At 37.6% G+C, this 19,872-nt stretch overlaps 1 protein-coding gene across 1 annotated transcript in view; it reads left to right on the forward strand.

Moving 5' to 3' along the window:
• The window catches only part of LOC125034905 (dynein axonemal heavy chain 5-like), an 82,746-nt gene that overhangs the window by 4,579 nt on the left and 58,295 nt on the right, over window positions 1–19,872 (forward strand). The window contains 19 exon segments of the mRNA XM_047626953.1: window positions 436–555; window positions 978–1,107; window positions 2,359–2,495; window positions 3,408–3,600; window positions 4,456–4,611; window positions 5,003–5,133; window positions 5,623–5,787; window positions 6,132–6,239; window positions 6,779–6,931; window positions 8,199–8,355; window positions 11,212–11,232; window positions 13,398–13,611; window positions 13,752–13,909; window positions 14,083–14,264; window positions 14,577–14,783; window positions 15,139–15,335; window positions 16,249–16,393; window positions 16,906–16,998; window positions 17,520–17,693. Of these exon segments, the coding sequence (XP_047482909.1) occupies window positions 436–555; window positions 978–1,107; window positions 2,359–2,495; window positions 3,408–3,600; window positions 4,456–4,611; window positions 5,003–5,133; window positions 5,623–5,787; window positions 6,132–6,239; window positions 6,779–6,931; window positions 8,199–8,355; window positions 11,212–11,232; window positions 13,398–13,611; window positions 13,752–13,909; window positions 14,083–14,264; window positions 14,577–14,783; window positions 15,139–15,335; window positions 16,249–16,393; window positions 16,906–16,998; window positions 17,520–17,693 (2,841 nt within the window).

Genomic DNA, 19,872 nt, shown 5'->3' on the forward strand with positions numbered 1-19,872 from the left:
TGCTTCGTTGATATGAATTTCTGTCTTGAAAAGATTCAAGTAACGTGTGGAAGATAAGAAGCTTTCCGATAATCGCATTCGTTTTCCTTTTTAGCTTCTTTTCTTTCTTGCTTTTCTGGTCGGCTTAAATTCCTTGGCGTGTAAATCTAGGAGAGGAACAGAGAATCGGCTTTGGTTTGCTGTGTCAGTCATTCACTCATTTCTGTTTGGGGATCCCATCTAATGACATCAAAATACCCATACCTTCACAAAAGAAATCGTATATTTACATACGTACACACATACACTCACACGTACAGGTACAAACACAGAGGGACAATTTCAGCTATTAGAAAGGAATATATTTAAACTAAAGAGGGAAAAAATAATAACACGAAGAACAACAATTCAATGAATAAGTAGTATTAATGTATGGTTCTGTTCGTTCCTTCTCAGCTTGAAGAAATCAGCAAGTTCTTGATGCCGGGTCAGTACAACAACATGATCTGGTTTTATCAAGAGAGCGAAGAAACTCCGGACGTCAGCTTGGTTGAGGAAGAGGTCAATGAAGACAAAGTAAGTGGGTTGGGAAAGATAGAAGGAAAAGAGTAAGATGCTTGTGATTTAATTTCTGACGTGAGTAAATGGGAATTAGAGTGTTTGAAAAAAAAAAATTAAACAGCAGCGGAAACAGATTTGTATCATTATTATTTTTTCGTAATTGTTTTTTCGATAATTTCGGAAGCTACTAGAGATGTTACAATACTGGGTATAATAAAACAGATAATTGCGTTAAGGAACCTTATGAGATTTAATGGAATAAAAAATTACCTCGGTTTTTACGATACCTGATGAGGAAAATGGAAATTTCGAAACGTCACTTTTAATTCGCTTTTATTGTAGCAGTGACTCATTTTAACTAATTTCTCTCTCCTTTCACCATTGACATGTCTCATCCATCTACCCTCTCTTTTCCTCTCTTCCTCCTTTCCTCGCAGCCCCCGCCCTCGCCCCTGCTGCCTCAGCCGACGACTGAAGCCTCCCGTCGCAGCAGCACGGTGAGCGGACCGCCCGACCGCCAGGACTCGCGGAGGAACTCGACGGCCACGGACCAGACTGACGAAGGGGGTGAGGTCATGTTGGGTCATGTGGGGTCGGGTATTCCTGGAGCAGAGATACTTCAAGAAATCATGGATTGTCAGGAGAGAGAAAAAACTGTTTGCTGGCCACTCTCCATTTCGTCCTTATTAAGGATCAAGGAGGAGTCAATAAAACATACAACACAATAAATCTAATAAATAAATAAGTAAAGTAAAAGGTAAAGCAAACAAACTCATCGAAATCTACAATCCGGACACTGAATTCACCAAAACAAAAACAAACACCCACTTCACCAAAAACAAGCACAAAACGAACACCTTATCCACCAAAACAAAGACAAACGAACACCTTATCCACCAAAACAAAGACAAACGAACACCTTATCCACCAAAACAAAGACAAACGAACACCTTATCCACCAAAACAAAGACAAACGAACACCTTATCCACCAAAACAAAGACAAACGAACACCTTATCCACCAAAACAAAGACAAACGAACACCTTATCCACCAAAACAAAGACAAACGAACACCTTATCCACCAAAACAAAGACAAACGAACACCTTATCCACCAAAACAAAGACAAACGAACACCTTATCCACCAAAACAAAGACAAACGAACACCTTATCCACCAAAACAAAGACAAACGAACACCTTATCCACCAAAACAAAGACAAACGAACACCTTATCCACCAAAACAAAGACAAACGAACACCTTATCCACCAAAACAAAGACAAACGAACACCTTATCCACCAAAACAAAGACAAACGAACACCTTATCCACCAAAACAAAGACAAACGAACACCTTATCCACCAAAACAAAGACAAACGAACACCTTATCCACCAAAACAAAGACAAACGAACACCTTATCCACCAAAACAAAGACAAACGAACACCTTATCCACCAAAACAAAGACAAACGAACACCTTATCCACCAAAACAAAGACAAACGAACACCTTATCCACCAAAACAAAGACAAACGAACACCTTATCCACCAAAACAAAGACAAACGAACACCTTATCCACCAAAACAAAGACAAACGAACACCTTATCCACCAAAACAAAGACAAACGAACACCTTATCCACCAAAACAAAGACAAACGAACACCTTATCCACCAAAACAAAGACAAACGAACACCTTATCCACCAAAACAAAGACAAACGAACACCCAACTCAACCACAACAATCAATCCCCCCAAACACCTCTCTCTCCCGCCCGCACGGCGTCACCCTAAGCCTCTCCTTATCTCCCCGTCGACAGAGGCAGCCGAATCGGAGCCGGCTCGTCACATGCGGCTTTTCCTCGCCAAGCCGGGAACCACTCCGCTGACGGGCGTGTGCGTGTGTATGGTGAGGACGAACCCACAGAGGTCGGTCACGGAGGAAAACGTACACAGGGTTGGTGTTGTTATTGTTGTTTTCTTAATCATAATTGTCTTCTTTTGTTTTGCGTCGTGTCTTTTTTTTTTTTTTTTTTTGGGGGGGGGGGGTGTTTGTTATTTCTTTTCTCTGACTCTTTCCCCATGTTCTTCGTGATATTTTTCCTTGTTTTTCTTTTTCGTCTTGTTTTTTCCTGTACTTGTTCTCCAAGATTACCATATTTTTTTTTTTTTTTTTTTTTGGCTTTTCTTTTTTTTTCTGTAAGTTGATTATACTTTCTTATTATCATATTTCTTTTATTTCTCATTTTTTCTCCAACATTTCTAGGCAGTTCATAGCTCATGTAAGCCTACTCTTAGGCCACATTTTCTTCCAAACATTCCTCTCTAATATTTTTTTTTTTTTTTTTTTTTTTAGAAACTCAATTAGTTGTGATCTAGTTCTGCATTTTTCTTCAACTATTCTTCCGAATTTCTTTCTTCATTCTTCCTTCACAACTCGCAAATTGACAAATACGTAAATAATCTTATTCTGCAGTTCTTTCTTCTATTTCTTTCTCATCAAAGAATCTAGAAAGTTAATCAGTTATATATTCTTATTTCATGCTTTTCCTTTCATATCTTCTCCTACAAGGACAATATATTCCAGTACTTTTTTCCTACAAGGTCAATATTTTCCCATATTGTACCTCCAAGGGCAATATTTTTTAAATATTTTTTTCCTCTGAAGACAATATTTTTTAAATATTTTTTTTCCTCTGAAGACAATATTTTTTAAATATTTTTTTCCTCTGAAGACAATATTTTTTTAATATTTTTTTTCCTCTGAAGACAATATTTTTTTAATATTTTTTTTACCTCTGAAGAAAATATTTTCCAACATTATTTTTTTTTTCTCCAAAGACATTTTCCAATATTGTCTTCTCCTCAGGAGGTGAACTTCCTGCTGATCAAGACCAGCGACGACCCGGCCATCCTGCTTCGCTCGGTACAGAAGCTCCTGAGTAAGATCTTCGTGCCGGCGGTCAGGGTCAATCCGTCTGACCTCGACACCTCGGCCAGCGGGGTCAGTGCCAGGGACCACCTCCTGGCTGGGCTTAGGTCATTCGCTTCTTGTCTCCATGGTAAGAAAGGTCGTGGGATTTGTCCATCGGTTGGGGGCATTCGCGAATGGTTGGTGTTTGGAGGTTTTGCCCCCCCCCCCTATTATCTCTCTCCCCGCGAGTGAAGTCCTTGCACGAGTGTTCTTTATATGTATTTCTGTGTCTTATGCGCAGGAGTAAGGGGATCACAGAAAAGCTGGAACTATACAAAGCAATATCTATTTTAATATGATTAATAAAAAATAATACTGCCTCCCATCTGAGGTTAACCCTTTCGAAAAAAAAAACATGTCTCTCAAGGCACCATATAATAAAGGGTCTAGGAATGTATCACAATTACAACATAAATATAGTCGTTGCATTCTGTTATACTGTATCCAAACAGAACATACAGTATGAATAAAGTCGATGGTTTATCATACCTGTAAACAGTGTCCAACTAGAATACAGCATGGTAGAAAAACCCACAAAGCAAAAAATACACGGAAAAGTGTTTTAGCATTCAGAATATAGGATGATAACAACATAGGTATAATCGTTGTATTATTTTGTACCATGACATAATATATCATATATCATCAGCGTAAACATTATCGATTTATTATATTCTTACATCCAGTGTCCAAGGAGAATATATCACAATCACAACATGAATGTAACCGATGTATTTGTCTGACAATCGGTACCCAAATAGAACATATAATTACAACACAAATATATTACTCTGTTACATCCATGATCCGAAAAGAATATACCATAAACATAAATATATATAGCCGACGTATCATTCACTTACACCCAGAATCCAAACAGAATACACCGCAGTTTCAACACAAAGACAATCGACGTATTTGTTTTTTATTTTTTACCCCCCAGTGTCGAAATCCATCATGGCGGAGCGAGTGATCTTGGCGCCACCTGAGGAGAGGTTTGACGAAGTGAGGACTCTCTCGGACGCCCAGATGGTCCTCACTCAGCCAGACCAAGTGCAGGCCATCGAGAGGACGGTGCTTATGTGGCTCAAGCAGATAGGTAACGGTCCTTTCTTCTGGTTGAGGTCTTGGGTTCGTGTGTGTGTGTGTGTGTGTGTGTGTGTGTGTGTGTGTGTGTGTGTGTGTGTGTGTGTGTGTGTGTGTGTGTGTGTGTGTGTGTGTTTGTCTGTTTGTGTGTGTGTGTGCGTGTGTGTGTGTGTTTGTGTGTGTGTGTGTGTGTTTGATTGTTTGTGTGCGCGTGTGGGTTTGTCTATGAATGCGTATGTCTTTTGTACATATATGTATACGTATTTACCTATACCTAGTATCTAAGATCCATCATTTGAGTGTAATTAAAACGAGATCACCGCCTCATTCCCTCACCCAAACGCCGTATATATACCTACAATTCCCTTTTATAACGAAAATAACCGATGTCTTCCACCTTCAAGAATCGGTCCTGATCGAGATGGAGCAGCTGCGGCAGGAGACAGACGACGCAGGCCCCCAGGACGAGCTGGAGTACTGGAAGCGAAGGATGGCCAAGTTCAAGTACCTGTCGGAGGAAATGGAAACGCCACAGGTATGGTTCATTTGGTGTTGGGATTAGGAGGGTAATTCTGGTTTCGTACTGGTTAGTCTTTTCTGTTTCTGACTCTCTTTCTTAATATTAATATCATTATCATTCTCGCTCTGACTCTCTTCATCTTCATCTTCATCATTATCGTCCACCTTCTCATCCACATCCTTATCCTCATCCTCACCCACATTTTCATCTTCATCTTCATCCTCATCCTCATTCTCATTCTCATTCTCATTCTCATCGTCTCTCTCTCTCTCTCTCTCTCTCTCTCTCTCTCTCTCTCTCTCTCTCTCTCTCTCTCTCTCTCTCTCTCTCTCTCTCTCTCTCTCTCTCTCACACACACACACACACACACTCACACACACACACATCTAGCTTCTTATGTATCGATAATACTCATATAAACATATCAACTAACAGATTTACCATATCCCGTCACTGCATCATCTCCAAAAACATAAAACAAACCAAAAGACTTCCTATTGCCAGGTACGAGGGTCCGTCCTAGTGCTTCAGCTCGCGAGATCCAAGGTCCTCAAGGCCTGGAAAGAGACAGATGCCAGAGTGACCCAAAATTTAGCCGAAGCCAAAGACAACGTCAAGTTTGTCTATGCTATTGAGGAGTATTGCCATCCGCTGTATCTTCATGACCCGGTGAGTTGTGAAGGGTGTGAGTTATATTGGATGGTGAAGGGTATTGTTTGATTGAAATAAGCTCGGGTTCGGTATTTTATGGTGGAGCATTTAATGAGCCAAGGTATATTAGTATTACGAGTTAAGTAGGAAATAACACTTTTCCCCTCATCCTCGTATGACGCCAAATTACATTCCCTTTATGATTGCATGATCTCATATCTATTCCTACATTTTGCTATCGCTTACATAACCTATATATTAAACCACCTCTCTCTCGACCTGATCCCATGCCTTATAAACTTAATCAAACAAATTCAATTGAATTGCCATTTCCTGAAATTAACTACTATCTTCCTCTGTAGCCTGGCATGACGCCTTACATAATGATGCTCTTCAACACAGTCCGAATGATACACTCGATCTCAAGGTACTACAACACGTCCGAGAAACTGTCAGCTCTTTTGATTAAGGTGAGCGCTAATTAAGAGAGTTTTTTACCAGTGTGGAGGTTGATTAAAGGAAGAGGTAAATTAGGTGAGTGTTGATTAAGGTGAATGTTGGTTAATGAGAACGTTGATTAAGGTGAGTTGATTGAGGTGAACGCTAGTTAAGATTTAGTGCTTATTGAGGTTATATTTTTTTTAGATTAGACTTTATTAAAATAATTGTTAATTAAGGTGGGTTTCTATAGAGTTAAGTGTTGATTAAGGTGAACGGCAATTAAGGTGAGTGGTAATTTAGGAAATTTCGCAAGGTGAACATCAATTAAAGTGAGCGTTCCTCAAGGCGAGTGTTTGAGATGAGCATTAATGAATATGGACGCTTATCAAGGCCAGCGTTTATTAAGGTGAGTATTTACGAACTAAGGTGACTGGTAAATGAAAACGAGGGTCAAAACCCATTTTTAAGACCGATGTTTACAGAGTGTACATAATAACCGCCTATAACTACAACTACCACACTAACAACAACAACAAATCAAAAACCCACGTAAATACTCTCACAACAGATCACGAACCAGATGATAAGGTCATGTCAAGTCTACGTGTCATGTCAAGGCCTCGAGACGATTTGGTCCCAGCCGCGCAAGGACGTTCGGGAGAAGATCCAACACTGTTTGAAACTTAGCGCCACTTATAGGAATGCTTATCAGAAGACTAAGGTAAGAGGAAAGGTTATTCTGGTGTTTGTGGGATTGAGATCTGTTTGTTCGGGTGATTTGTTTGTTTGTTTTAGATATTTTGTCTGTTTATCAGTTTGGTTTGTTTGCCTGTTTATTTGTTTAAGGATTTGTTTGTTTGTTTGTGTATTATCAATGTGTTTTTTTTAATTTTTGTTTGTTTAATTATTTGTTTGTTTGTTTAATTATTTGTTTGCATGTTTGCTTTACTTATTGATCTGTTTATTTATATATTTGTTTGTTAGTATCAGAAGACTAAGGGAAGGGAAGGTTATCCTGGTGGTTTGGGGATTTAAATCTTTTTTTTTTTTTTGTTTTGTTTATCCAATTTTTGTTTGTCAATTTGTTTGCTTAATTATTAGTCTACTTTATTTGTTTATCAGTTTATTTATTTGTCTGCACGGTTGCTTTGTTTATCGTTTTGGTTTGCTTTGTTTTGTTTGTTCGTTTACTTTATTTGTCTATTAATTTGTTTATGGCCTTTATCCGTTTATTTTTTATTTGCTTGTTTACTTCTTTCTCTATTTATTTGTTAGCTTTTTTACTTTTTTCTTCATTTGTTTGTTTGTTTACTTATCTTTTTTATTTGTTTGCTGGTTTAATTATCTTTTTTATTTGTTGGCTTGTTTACTCATTTTTTTTTATCTATTTGCTTGTCTACTTATTTCATCCTTTTTTAGTTTGCTTGTTCGTTTGTTTACGCTATTTATTTATCTTTCTATGTGTTTGTTTTTTGGTCAAAGGCGAGATGTATAAGGATGAATGTATTTTTTAAATTCTTTTTTGGTTAACTTGCGAAAATAACACAAGATAAAAGGAAAACAAAACTGTGAGATATATGTTTGTTTTTTATGATGTTTCGATTTGTCGATTTTGTCGAGTCATAAATATTGTTTGTGAAAAGTATTTGTCGAGAAATGTCCCAATAGGGATTAATATATCAAGAGATTTGTTAACTCACTTTTTTTTTTTTTTTTTTTTTTGGGGGGGGGGGGTACTGCTGAAAAAAAATATAATAAATAAAAAGAAAGTAGGAGTAGAGTCTTTATCTGAATTATATACATATATGCATACATTTAATACATATATATATATATAGATAGATAGATAGATAGATAGATATATAGATATAGATATAGATATAGATATAGATATAGATATAGTTATATATACATATATATACACACATGTATATAATAAAACAAAAAGGATTAGAACCTTGATCTGAATGCATTGCAACACTTCGAAGGAGAAACTGGAATCCATCCCGGGCGAGAAACCGTTCAGCTTCAGCGAGCAGTACGTCTTCGGCAAGTTTGAAGCCTTCTGTTGCCGCCTCACCAACATCTTGGGCCTCTTCGACGACATTGATAAATTCTCTGCATTCTTCGAGGGACGAGCTGAGTGTGAGATATATAGATATATACATATTTGGCTTATATGTGTAGGGTTTTACATGTGTGAAGGATAAGATACACACAAAGAACAGACTTAATTCTAGGGAAAATATGTGAGGATGTATTTCTTTTCTTTCTTCTTCTCCTTCTTTCGTCCTTTACTCTCTGTTTTATATTACGTATTTAGAGAAAGACATAGTTACAGACACTCGCGGAGAGAAACGAACAATGTACACACACACAAAAAAAACAACTAAATTCTAAAGGAAATTAACGAGTATGTATTTACCTTTCTTCTTCTTCTTCTTCTTCCTCTTTCACACCTTCTGTCGTTTTTTTTAAAATATTATGTATTTACTGAAATACATAGACACGTACACATACCTACATAAATACACACGCATACTTTAAAATAAAAATAAAAAAGATACACGCACATGCACATGCACACACATAATACTAAAACAAAGAATGTAATATTTATGTACTATAATTCTAATATTTTTGAAGTCTGTATCAGAGTCAGACAGTAATGCACTTAATTTTTGTTTTCATATTGCAGGTGATCATTAACCGTGATTCATTATGGTTGTTGCATGTTGCTTTTAGTCGGAGATGTTTAGAAAAATAAACTTGATTTGTCCGTATTTACCCCTCGATAAGGAGAAAGAATATAAATCAGTTTCTTATTTTTCTTTCTCTTCTTCCTCCTCTCTCTCTTCTCCTTCTCCTTCTTCTTCTCCTTCTCCTTCTCCTTCTCCTTCTCCTTCTCCTTCTCCTTCTCCTTCTCCTTCTCCTTCTCCTTCTCCTTCTCCTTCTTCTTCTCCTTCTCCTTCTCCTTCTCCTTCTCCTTTTCTTTTTCTTTTTCTTTTTCTTTTTCTTTTTCTTTTTCTTTTTCTTTTTCCTTTTCTTTTTCTTTTTCTTTTTCTTTTTCTTTTTCTTTTTCTTCTTCTTTTTATTTTTATTTTTATTTTTATTTTATTTTTATTTTTATTCTTCTCCCTCTCCTTCTCCTTCTCCTTCTCCTCCTCGTTCTCGTTCTGCTTCTTCTTCGTATTCTTCTTCATCTTCTTCTTTGTCTTCTTCTTCGTATTCTTGTTCATCTTCTTCGTATTCTTCTTCGTATTCTTCTTTGTATTCTTCATATTCTTCGTATTCTTTTTCCTCTCTCCTCTCCGTGTTTTTTTGTTTTGTTTTTTACCTCTTTCGTCGTTTATTATTCTCCTTAATTTCGTCCTCCTTTTTCTTTCTCTTGTAATTCCTTTTCTCTCCGATTTTAAATCTTTTTCTCTATTGTCTTCTTCTTCCTCTTCCTCTTAATTTTGCTCCCTATATATATATTTTGTTTTTTCTTTTACTTCTCTTTTCTTGTTTTCAGTTTTTCTTTCTTATTCTTCTTTAACCAGTGGAGTTTGAAATTTTCCTTTTTGAAATCTTTATAATGTTTTATCTATCTATGTGATTTATTTACTATTTTTTTATTATGAATAGCATTATCATATATAATTTTCTTTTTCTTTTGTGCTAACTAATCCAATTTGTATTCTAAATATGAAAACAAACATTCAGGGAATTTCTGAAGAAAAAACCTCCACGGGTTAAACTTTCCTATTCTTCCCTATTTCACTTTTTCCCTAAAACTATATAGTATTTCCTTTTTCCTAAACCCATATGTTATTTCTCTTTCTTTAAAACTATATACTATTTCCTTTTCCCTAAAACTATAAAATATCTCTTTCCTAAGACTATACCCTATTTCCTATTCCTTAAAACTATATACCATATCCTTTCCCTTAAAACTAAATCTCCCAAGACCTCCCTTTAAATCACTTCTAAAAGCCCTTCCTCAGCACCCAGGAAAGGGAAAGACAGTCTTTAAATATAAACAAACTCGCAAACTCCTTTCAGCTTGCTTTTAGTGCCGGTCTAAAGGAAACTGATAAATAAACCAAGAGCATCTCGTCTTAAAATGAATGACCTCTGCACTCGTTCGTTTCTTTTCATTTCTTTTCGTTTTCGTTGTTTTTAGGTATATGTATTTTGAATAGTGTTATATGTATGTGTGTGTGTTATAGGGTAATATGTGTAGATTGACTAGTAGGTTGATTGATTGATTGATTGATTGATAGATAAAAAATTGACTGATTAGATATTCGAATTATGATACACACATGTATTTATCCTGTTTTTTTTTTGTTTTTTTTTTTTTCAAACGCACAATTATTCCTTCCAGAACTTTAAAAAAAAGTCCGTTACGAATATTGAAATACTTGCAATATTTCGGAATTTATTCAAACACTGAACATAACTCTCATATGTATAATCCACAGAAATCTACAACATGAGTTTGATTTCTCATATTCATATACATATACATTCCTTCATTCAACTAATAATTGTCTGATTTACAGTTAATTTATGTGTTTCAGTTACCATCAGAGGCATATTTAGAGTTCATTATTTTTCTCATTATCTCCAGGCACTATCAAAATATAAATTTTGATGCCATTTTGATCGTATTTATATTGCCTAAATCAGCACGCAAGAAAAGGCTCTAAAATATCCCGATGTGTTTCTTTAAATTTAATTTATATATATATATTTTTTTTTTTTTTTTTTTTTTTGGCAGAGGTCTAATAAATCAACTACCTATTTTTAGCTTCTCAGTAGTACTAACCCATCTATCAGTTTATATAATAACCAATATCTCCTTTTACATCAATAGACAGTGCTAGTAATTAAATCCTAGAAACATCCCACTGAAAGAGGCTAGCAATAGGTGATATTACGTGCTTGTCAGACTGATTATTTTTTCTTTTATTTGGGATATTATGCCGCATGTCACCGGATGGTCTTTCTCGACAGCCTTGCTTCCCATGGAGACCGGTAAGTGGAGAGAAACAGGAAACGAATGTCTTCTGATTCCGTTTTCTTTATTTCGTATTTTCTCTTCCCTTCCCTCTTTGTTTTTTTATCTTTATCATCTGCTTCGAAACAACTCGAAGTGGAGAGAAACTGTATGTAAATATATTTTTTAATTCGTAATTTCTCTTCCCTTTCCCCTTTTTTTTTACTCACTCTCTGTATCATCCGCCTCGAAAACAATTCGAAGACGAAGTGTTGCTTCACCCTTTTCTTCAAGTGTTCTCTACGGGCACCCTGTGTTCTCATCCGGCTGTTGTGTGACGTTCTGTCCATCACTGTAGTTACGGCGAACATGGTGAAGAAAAATTAATAAATAAAACCAAAAAAGACACCGAAGAGAAGAACAGGAAGACACAGGAGTTATTACGAGGGCCTTTTCGTTACGTTGCATCTTCAGGTCTTCGAAGAAGCAGTATAGCGAAAAGACCATCGACATATTCGTATGCTTTTCCTTCTTGTTCTTCTTGTTTTTTTGTTTTTTGTTTTTGTTTTTCTTCTTTATCTTTTTTTTATTCTTCTTTTTCCAATATGTTGTTTTATATGCTATGCTATGCGATATATATTTTACGTAAAGTATTTCTAAGTGTGTTATATAGCATATGGCAACTCCCTGATGGCGTTGAATTGGGTTTGCACAATCATAAATGTAGAAGAATGAGAAATTGATAATTATTCCCGTAAGTATAATAACTGATCGAGGGCAAAGAACAGCCATGCATAGAAAGAGCTTTGCAAAATAGAATACAGAAATAATTAACGACTTTGAGGACTGACACTGTGGAGAATGACATTGCAAATTTGTAAGTATTGCATGTATAGAACAGTAAGCTTTATTGGATGAAAATACCAATATATATCGCATCCGCTTTAAGAATTATGGATACTGTTTGCTTGGACGGTAACATTTGAATAAGTATATAGGTGAACAAAATAATAATGCAGATAAAAACAATATCTTTGAAGTCCGGAGACTGTGAAGGAAACAAGGAACGATAGAATTATCTTTGATTTAGAAGGAAAAAACTCAAGATCGAAACATTCCGTTTTTAAGAATTAATCCTACTTCACACAACGAGATAGCCTTTCCTCTCAAGTTTTCTGATTTAACAATGAAGATAGATATAAGTGAAGAAAAAAAAAATTAAGTGACTGTTTAACACATTTTTAAAAATAAATGATTACAGGCTGTTATTGAATTGTTTCATATATATGGTATATCCAAGTAAAATCAAGGCAACAAAGGATGTAGTTTCGATGTAATAAGCATACCTTTTCAGTCCCGGAAAAAGAAGAGTAGGTTTTATGTCATTGAGATTGAAGGTAAAATAACTATTTTACTTACAGAAACAATGTGATACTATAGAAAAAATAATATTCACGGAAGTATATATACAGCTATACCCTTTCATTAGCAATAGAAATATCCACAAAAAATCTGTTTATGATATCATCCAATTTCCTTAATTACACTACAGCTAATTGCACACTTGAACTAACTTGCACTTCTGTATTAATTATGTATTGAATATCTGCTGTTTTTAATATGGACAGATTTCCGATATCCATGCCAGATGTCGGCGTCCTTTGTCCCTTATTTTGGAAGGTTGTTGTTTTCTAAAATAAGCTTCACTCAGGACTCCTGGAAGGCCGTAGATATCCTGCATTAAGAACACTGTCTCAGTATACAGAGTGTTAGTTTAGTTAGGAAGCTTAGATCATGAGAAAGTTGAGATAATGGAGCTTAACCTGTGGAAACTAAGATAATTAGAGAGAGAAAAAAAAAAGAATTGTGTTCATTGTATGTTAAGTTGTGCGTTATGGTTAAGTCCGTAGAGGTAGATACTAGGAAATCACCGCTTTGCTCTAACACTCCTCGGCATCACAATATAGCTGTGACCCTGTGCTTTAGACGCTGTTCCGGAAATGCATGTCACCTAAATCATCAACATCAACAAAATCAACACTATAGAAATGCAGATTAGAGTTGCAAGAGTACAGAGCAAAAGGTTTTCGAAAAATGAATATCATTCCCTCTATCCCCAAATCCCAAAGAGGATCAACCACGATGTAAAGAAATAAAGCTCCGAAAAGAAAATAAACACGTTCTTGCTTGCCTCTCGTCCCAGGCCTTCGCGATATCTTGAAGTCGTGGCAGGAGATGTGTACCGAGATCTCGCGAAAACCGTACGACTACCTGGACTACCGAGACCATCGCTTCGACAACGACCTGGAGGTTTTTGCGGCCAGCGTGAGGGAACTCCTTCGACGGATACACACGATGGTCGAGAAGGAACACGAGGAGATATGGGAGACGCCCATGGCTAATAAGATGCTCGCTAGGTAGGTGTGGGTTGGAGAATCTACGTGCTAAAAGGGGAAAGATACTGAGATTATATTTTTTATGTTTCCATTAAGTGGATCCAAGATGTTACTTAATTCATTATTCACTGCTAATAATTCACCAAAACACATGATTGCAGGTTTGAAAGAATAGCAGAGGTGGTTCCTCACTTGGACGTGGAAGGAAAACTGAAACGAATTCTGGCGCGCTTCCACCAAGAGCTCGAGAAAGTGACGCGAATGTACAACAAACAGTGTGAAAATCCCCCGCAGCTCAGAGGCCTCCCACCTGTAGCAGGTAAATCAATGAATTACATTGTATACTTTTCATTCTCTTTTATCATCATCAGTATCATCACATTCTTGTTTTCTTCTTCTTCATAATGTCATTAATATTCATTATTCAGGTGATATAGGCCATTTTGCAATATATCACCTAATACATCGCAAATAATTCCTCCCATTATTCAGGAAAGATCCAGTGGGCACGGAGTTTGTTCCTCCACCTCGAGGAGCCGATGATGTTCTTCAAAGACCACCCGGTGCTCCTGAAGCTCCCCGAAGGCAAAGAGGCCGTCAGGAAGTACAACCGCATCGGCAAGACCCTCGTTCAGTACGAGCTCGCTTACTACGATGCGTGGAGGAAGCAGAGTGTAGGTTTACGTTGTCTTTGACTGTTGGAGGAAATTATTTTACTTTGGAATTGATGTAAAAGTAATGCATCTGAATGATCTTGATAGATTCACGTATTCTGTATTTTTCTTGGTGTATTTTTCATCATTGCTTTGGAAAAAATAGTGTAATATGTAATAATACAGTACCCAACTACACGATATTATATATACAGCATACTTTACAGTAGCACAGTATACGTCACTGGTAATGGCAATGTAAATAACACACTGATATACATAAGAAAGTTTTAAACACACAAATAAACAAGGAGAGAGTGCCTCGTCCCACAGATCAGCGACATCCAAAAGTCCCTTCGATGCACTCTCGTCGTCCAGCGTCCAGACACCGAGGAACTCTACGTCAACTGGGACCCGAGAATCTCCACGCTGCTGCACGAGGCGACGAAGATCCAACAGCTGGGATTCGAGGTTCCTTACATGACTCAGCTGCTCTTAAACAGGGCCCCTCTCCTCCTTAAGAAGCGAGATATGGTGAAGGTAAGAAGTGCTGTAAGATATTTAAATGGGATTGAATGGTTATTTATTTTCGGTGATACTTTTTTTGTTATTATTGTTGTTGTCGTTGTTTTATTTGTCATGCTAAAGTTTGATTTGGAATGAAGGCTGACAGTTTGGTTGTGTGAATTCACGTTGGCTGTGTATCTGGCTTACAGAGAATTAAATCCTCTCACTCTAAAAAAATGATTCTTAGCGTTCGTATGAAACCCTTTTGAGCTTTCTTTACGCCACTCACCTCAAACAGATCCCTCCTTTTTAGAATACTAACATAATAAACAGCAAATATCCCTGACGACGCAGATATAAAACAAAAAATACCAATTCTCTCATACAGCACCTTCTGGACGAGCATGAACGCGTGCTGTCGAAAGTGAACCCGACCGTGGCTCCTCTGCTGGTTCCTCACGTCACGAAGCTGAAAGAAGCACTCGATCCCCTTCTCACAACGCTCACTTGGTCGTCTATACAAGCTCATAGTTTCTTCGAACAGGGATTTGCGGCGATACAAACCTTTCAGATACTTATTGACAGGTAAAGGATTGGATTGGTTAGAGGGAATTGATTATTTTGTGATGTTTGTTAGTGTCTTATAGACGGGTAATTTGTGGTATAGTGATGGCAGGTAACTCATTAGGTAGTGTTATATTTTTGGACTGTCAAGAGAAAGATGAGATAGTAAGGAGTATTTTGGAAGGAAATCAAGTTAGTATATTGTAATGAAAGGTAAAGGATCAAATGACATTGAGTATGTTCGATGGCCATACTACTAACCTTATTAAAACTAATCTTCGTTGTGAAAATCATTTAAATAATTTCAATATCAGTCACTACACCACCAGTTAAGCGAAGATGATAACACTGTTTGAAATTGTTTTGATGATCATTTCCATAATTTCGATTTATGTCATTACTCTTCAGTAAATGCTCACAATTGCATTCTTACCTATGTTAGATAAATCTGCATTTGTCCGCTTCATAGGCATTGTAGAGTCCTAATGTAGTTATAAAAATAAAGGCCGTCGCCTTTACTTTCATGACCTTCTGATCAATGTCAGTTTATACCTTCGCCATTGGATATTTTTAGCTTAAGTAATAGTCAGACTTTCAGTTATTTCTTTTTTACTACTCAGGTCTCTTCTTCTTTATCTCCTTCTCCTTTCTTTTCTTTTTTTCCTTCTTTTTTCTTTTCTTTTTTCCTTCTTTTTCTTGTCTTTTCTTTTTTATTTTTTTTTATTTTCTTTTCCTTTTTTCTGTGTCTTTTTCTTTTTCTTTTATTATATTTTCCTTTTTTTCTGTGTCTTTTTCTTTTTATCATTCTTCTTCTTCATCCTTAACTACCTGCACGTTACTATTACTCAGAATACCTTTCATAAAACCACGCATTCCATCAGCTCCGTACCTGGAACCTACTGACATCCACCCGCTATTTCCTCTCCTCCTTAAGGGTCAATGACATCCTCCAACATCGCATGGAGGGTGTGCTGGCTGCCATGACCGGGGTTCGTCTTTACATCCTACCTGACACGAGTCCTTGGACCTTAGATCTGTTCGTTCATAATACTTGGCTCACCTGTTGTCAAGCCGCCCAGGTATGTGTGTGTGTTTGGTCTTCTTAGAATGTTTGATTTTGTTTACCTTTTTTACGTGTTTGTTGTGTCATGGTATGCTACACGTATGACATTTCTGATCAATATATCAGTGATGATGCAATGCCAGTTTATGTAGAAAGATTGTGTTTTTGCTAGCCCCCTGTTTTTGTTCTCTATTTTGATATTTTTTTGTGATATCGTATTATATGGGGAATAGTAAACCTGAGATCCATTTGACAGGTTTATGTAAATGTGGCGTCGCGGCCATAGGGTTTTGTTATATATTTTCCGAATTTCACGTTTTTTTTTTTTTTTTTTTTTTTTTAAGTAGAGTCTTAAGTGTGTCTTAGAGTTATTGTACTTCTTATCGCTTTTGATAACCAATAGGCTTAACGAAATCTAGTTTTACACATATCAATGACAGTCAATATCATTATCAATCATCAAACCTATTTCCTATAAATGAAGATTCTGATACAGAAGCCCTCCGAGGATAACATTACTTTGCACAGGATATTTGGGTACGAGGGAAAGTATCATGGCGGTCACATGAGTACGCAGCAGCTCTTGTTGCCTTTGGTTATCAGAAGCGAAGGAATGTGTTCGTAAGTACAGTGCACGGGTACGGTTTTGGGTACAGTTGTCATCATCAGTCACCGTCATCGGCCCGCCCCTATGACGGTTTTAAGCCACTGAGTTAGATGAATGGCTGGACACATAGAGGTATTGTTTAACAGTGAGGATTCTGGTGATAGAAGGCGAAAGAGAGGCCATGAGACACACGCAAATGTAATAAGTCAACGGAAATATGGGTCTAATATAGCAAGCACTAACTAAAACTGTTGTCTGTAATGAAGATATTAAAAATGAATGTATTAAAAATGTTGCTCAGTGATTCATGTATATCACACAATCTTGTATTGGGTGTTATTTTGAGAGAGAGAGAAACAGAGAGACATAGAGACAGACAGACAGACATATATACAGACAGACAGACAGACAGACAGACAAACGGACAAACAAACACCCAGACAAACAAACAAAGTTTATCTGTCAGATCCTGACAGATAAACAAAAGGATTAAAAAGCCAAATCGACAGAGTTAACCGCCATGATATTTTTCCAGGAATTGAACAGCCGAAGCAGAGTGGTCGAAGATGCTGTCCTGGAGTTGATCGACCTCGTCCTGATGGGGGTCGAGAGCGGGGCTGAAGGTCAACACACGTTCCTCACCATTGATGACCTTGATGATGCCGGTGACCTTGACGATTCGCGATCAGGTAGGCGCCTTAAGGAGAAGGTTATTTTTTTCAGAAGAGCGACGTGAAAAAAAAATAAATAAATAAAAAAAAATAAAAACGTTGGATATAACTAAACTTACGTTTTATCTTTTTAATTTCAATTTTAGTTTTTTTTATACTTTTTTTTTTTCTTCAAATATATGATATCTAAACGTTGCTCCTCAAACAAAAGGGAAACCATACCAGAAAAAAAGAAAACGGTTGACATACAATTATCTTTTATTTGTTATTATTATTTTGTGTATCTATCTATCTATATATATATTACTTTTTTCTTCAAGTGCACGATATCTTAACATTGCCTCCTCAATCAAAAGGAAAACCATACCACACCAAAATCCCCCCCCATCCAAAAAAAAAAAAAAAAAAAAAAAAAAAAAAATATATATATACATCTACACCCCGTTATAACAATCACCATCATCAAGTATCAGCAATCACCATATGCTTTAACCTTACACAATATTTAAGAAAATAAAAAAATAATAAAAAAATCGACCTCCTCCCCCCCCAGTGTCATCCGCGGGGGGGTCATCGCGCAGGAGCCCCGTCCCTGTGGCCGAAGGAGGCTTTTCGTCCGTGCTCGAGCTGCCCACGAGGCCTCTCACGCCCCGGGAGAAGGCAGGCGCGGAAGAAGAAGGAAACCAGGGAGAAAGTAAGGTTTATCTGTCTGTTTGTTTGTCTGTTTGTTTTAATCTGCCTATATGTGATTATTTATTAGGTTTTCTATGTGTCTTTCTGATTTGTTGTCTGTGTTACTGTGTGTTTGTCTCTCTCTCTCTCTTTCTTTCTTTCTTTCTTTCTTTCTTCTCTCTCTCTCTCTCTCTCTCTCTCTCTCTCTCTCTCTCTCTCTCTCTCTCTCTCTCTCTCTCTCTCTCTCTCTCTCTCTCTCTCTCTCTCTCTCTCTCTCTCTTTTCATATTTTTATTCCTCTTCTGACTCTCGACTCTCTTTCCCTTTCTCCATTCCTTTCTAAATTAATAACAGAAAGAGAGCGCTGGTGACTGCCAGAGAGAGAGAAATTAATAAAGAGATGGCTCACAGAGAGGGCACAGGATGTAGGGTCTTTGATTAATAAATGATGCCCTTTCATTCCCCTTTGCCTTACCTTTTCTTCTCTCAACTAAGTAAATAATAGAAAGGAAACGAACTGGAGCTGCCAGAGAGAGAGAGAGAGAGAGAGAGAGAGAGAGAGAGAGAGAGAGAGAGAGAGAGAGAGAGAGAGAGAGAGAGAGAGAGAGAGATAAAGAGAAAGAGAAAGAGAAAGAGAAAGAGAGAGAGAGAGAGAGAGAGAGAGAGAAAGAGAAAGAGAAAGAGAAAGAGAAAGAGAAAGAGAAAGAGAAAGAGAAAGAGAAAGAGAAAGAGAAAGAGAAAGAGAGAGAGAGAAAGAGAAAGAGAAAGAGAAAGAGTCAGAGAGGGAGAGAAGGACAAAGACAAAGACAAAGACAAAGAGAGAAAGGGAGAGAAAGAGAAAGAGAAAGAGAGAGCGAGAGACAAATAAATAGATGGCTCACTGAGAGGGTGCAGGATGTAGGGTCTTTAATAAGGGCCTGCCAGCAATCGCTTAGAGTGGCGGGACGTGATATGTAGGCTGTCACCGAGGCGGCTCTTTGATCCGTTCGGGAGGGTGAGGGGGTGGGGGGGGGGTCGTCGTCAAAATGCTGAGGCTTAATTTTGCTTTTTGGGGGGTTTTGGCGGGTTTAGGTTGATAGATTAGGGAGGGAGGGAGGGAAGGAGGAAGGGAGGGAGGGAGGGGAGGGAAGGAGGAAGGGAGGGAGGGAGGGAGGGAGGGGAGGGAGGGAGGAAGGGAGGGGAGGGAGGGAATGGAGGGAGGGAGGAAGGGGGGTCGGAGGAGGGGAAGGAGGGTGGAGGGAGGAAGGGAGGGAGGGAGGGAGGGGGGTCGGAGAAGGGGAGAGAGGGGGGAGGGAGGAAGGGAGGGAGGGAAGGAGGAAGGGAAGGAGGGGGGAGGGAGGTAGGGAGTGAGGGAGATAAAATGATAGATAGATTGACAGATTGATTGATTGATAGGTTGATGGACAGGTAGATAGAATGGCAGATAGATAAATAGATAGGTAGATAGGCATAAATAGATAGATAAGTAGACAGATAGAGAAACAGACAGCTTCAGTGACTGATAAACAGATAGACAGACATAGATGAACAGGCAGGCAGGTAGGCA

Source organism: Penaeus chinensis, chromosome 19 (genome assembly GCF_019202785.1).
Source record: "Penaeus chinensis breed Huanghai No. 1 chromosome 19, ASM1920278v2, whole genome shotgun sequence".
NCBI classification, from domain to species: Eukaryota; Metazoa; Arthropoda; class Malacostraca; order Decapoda; family Penaeidae; genus Penaeus; species Penaeus chinensis.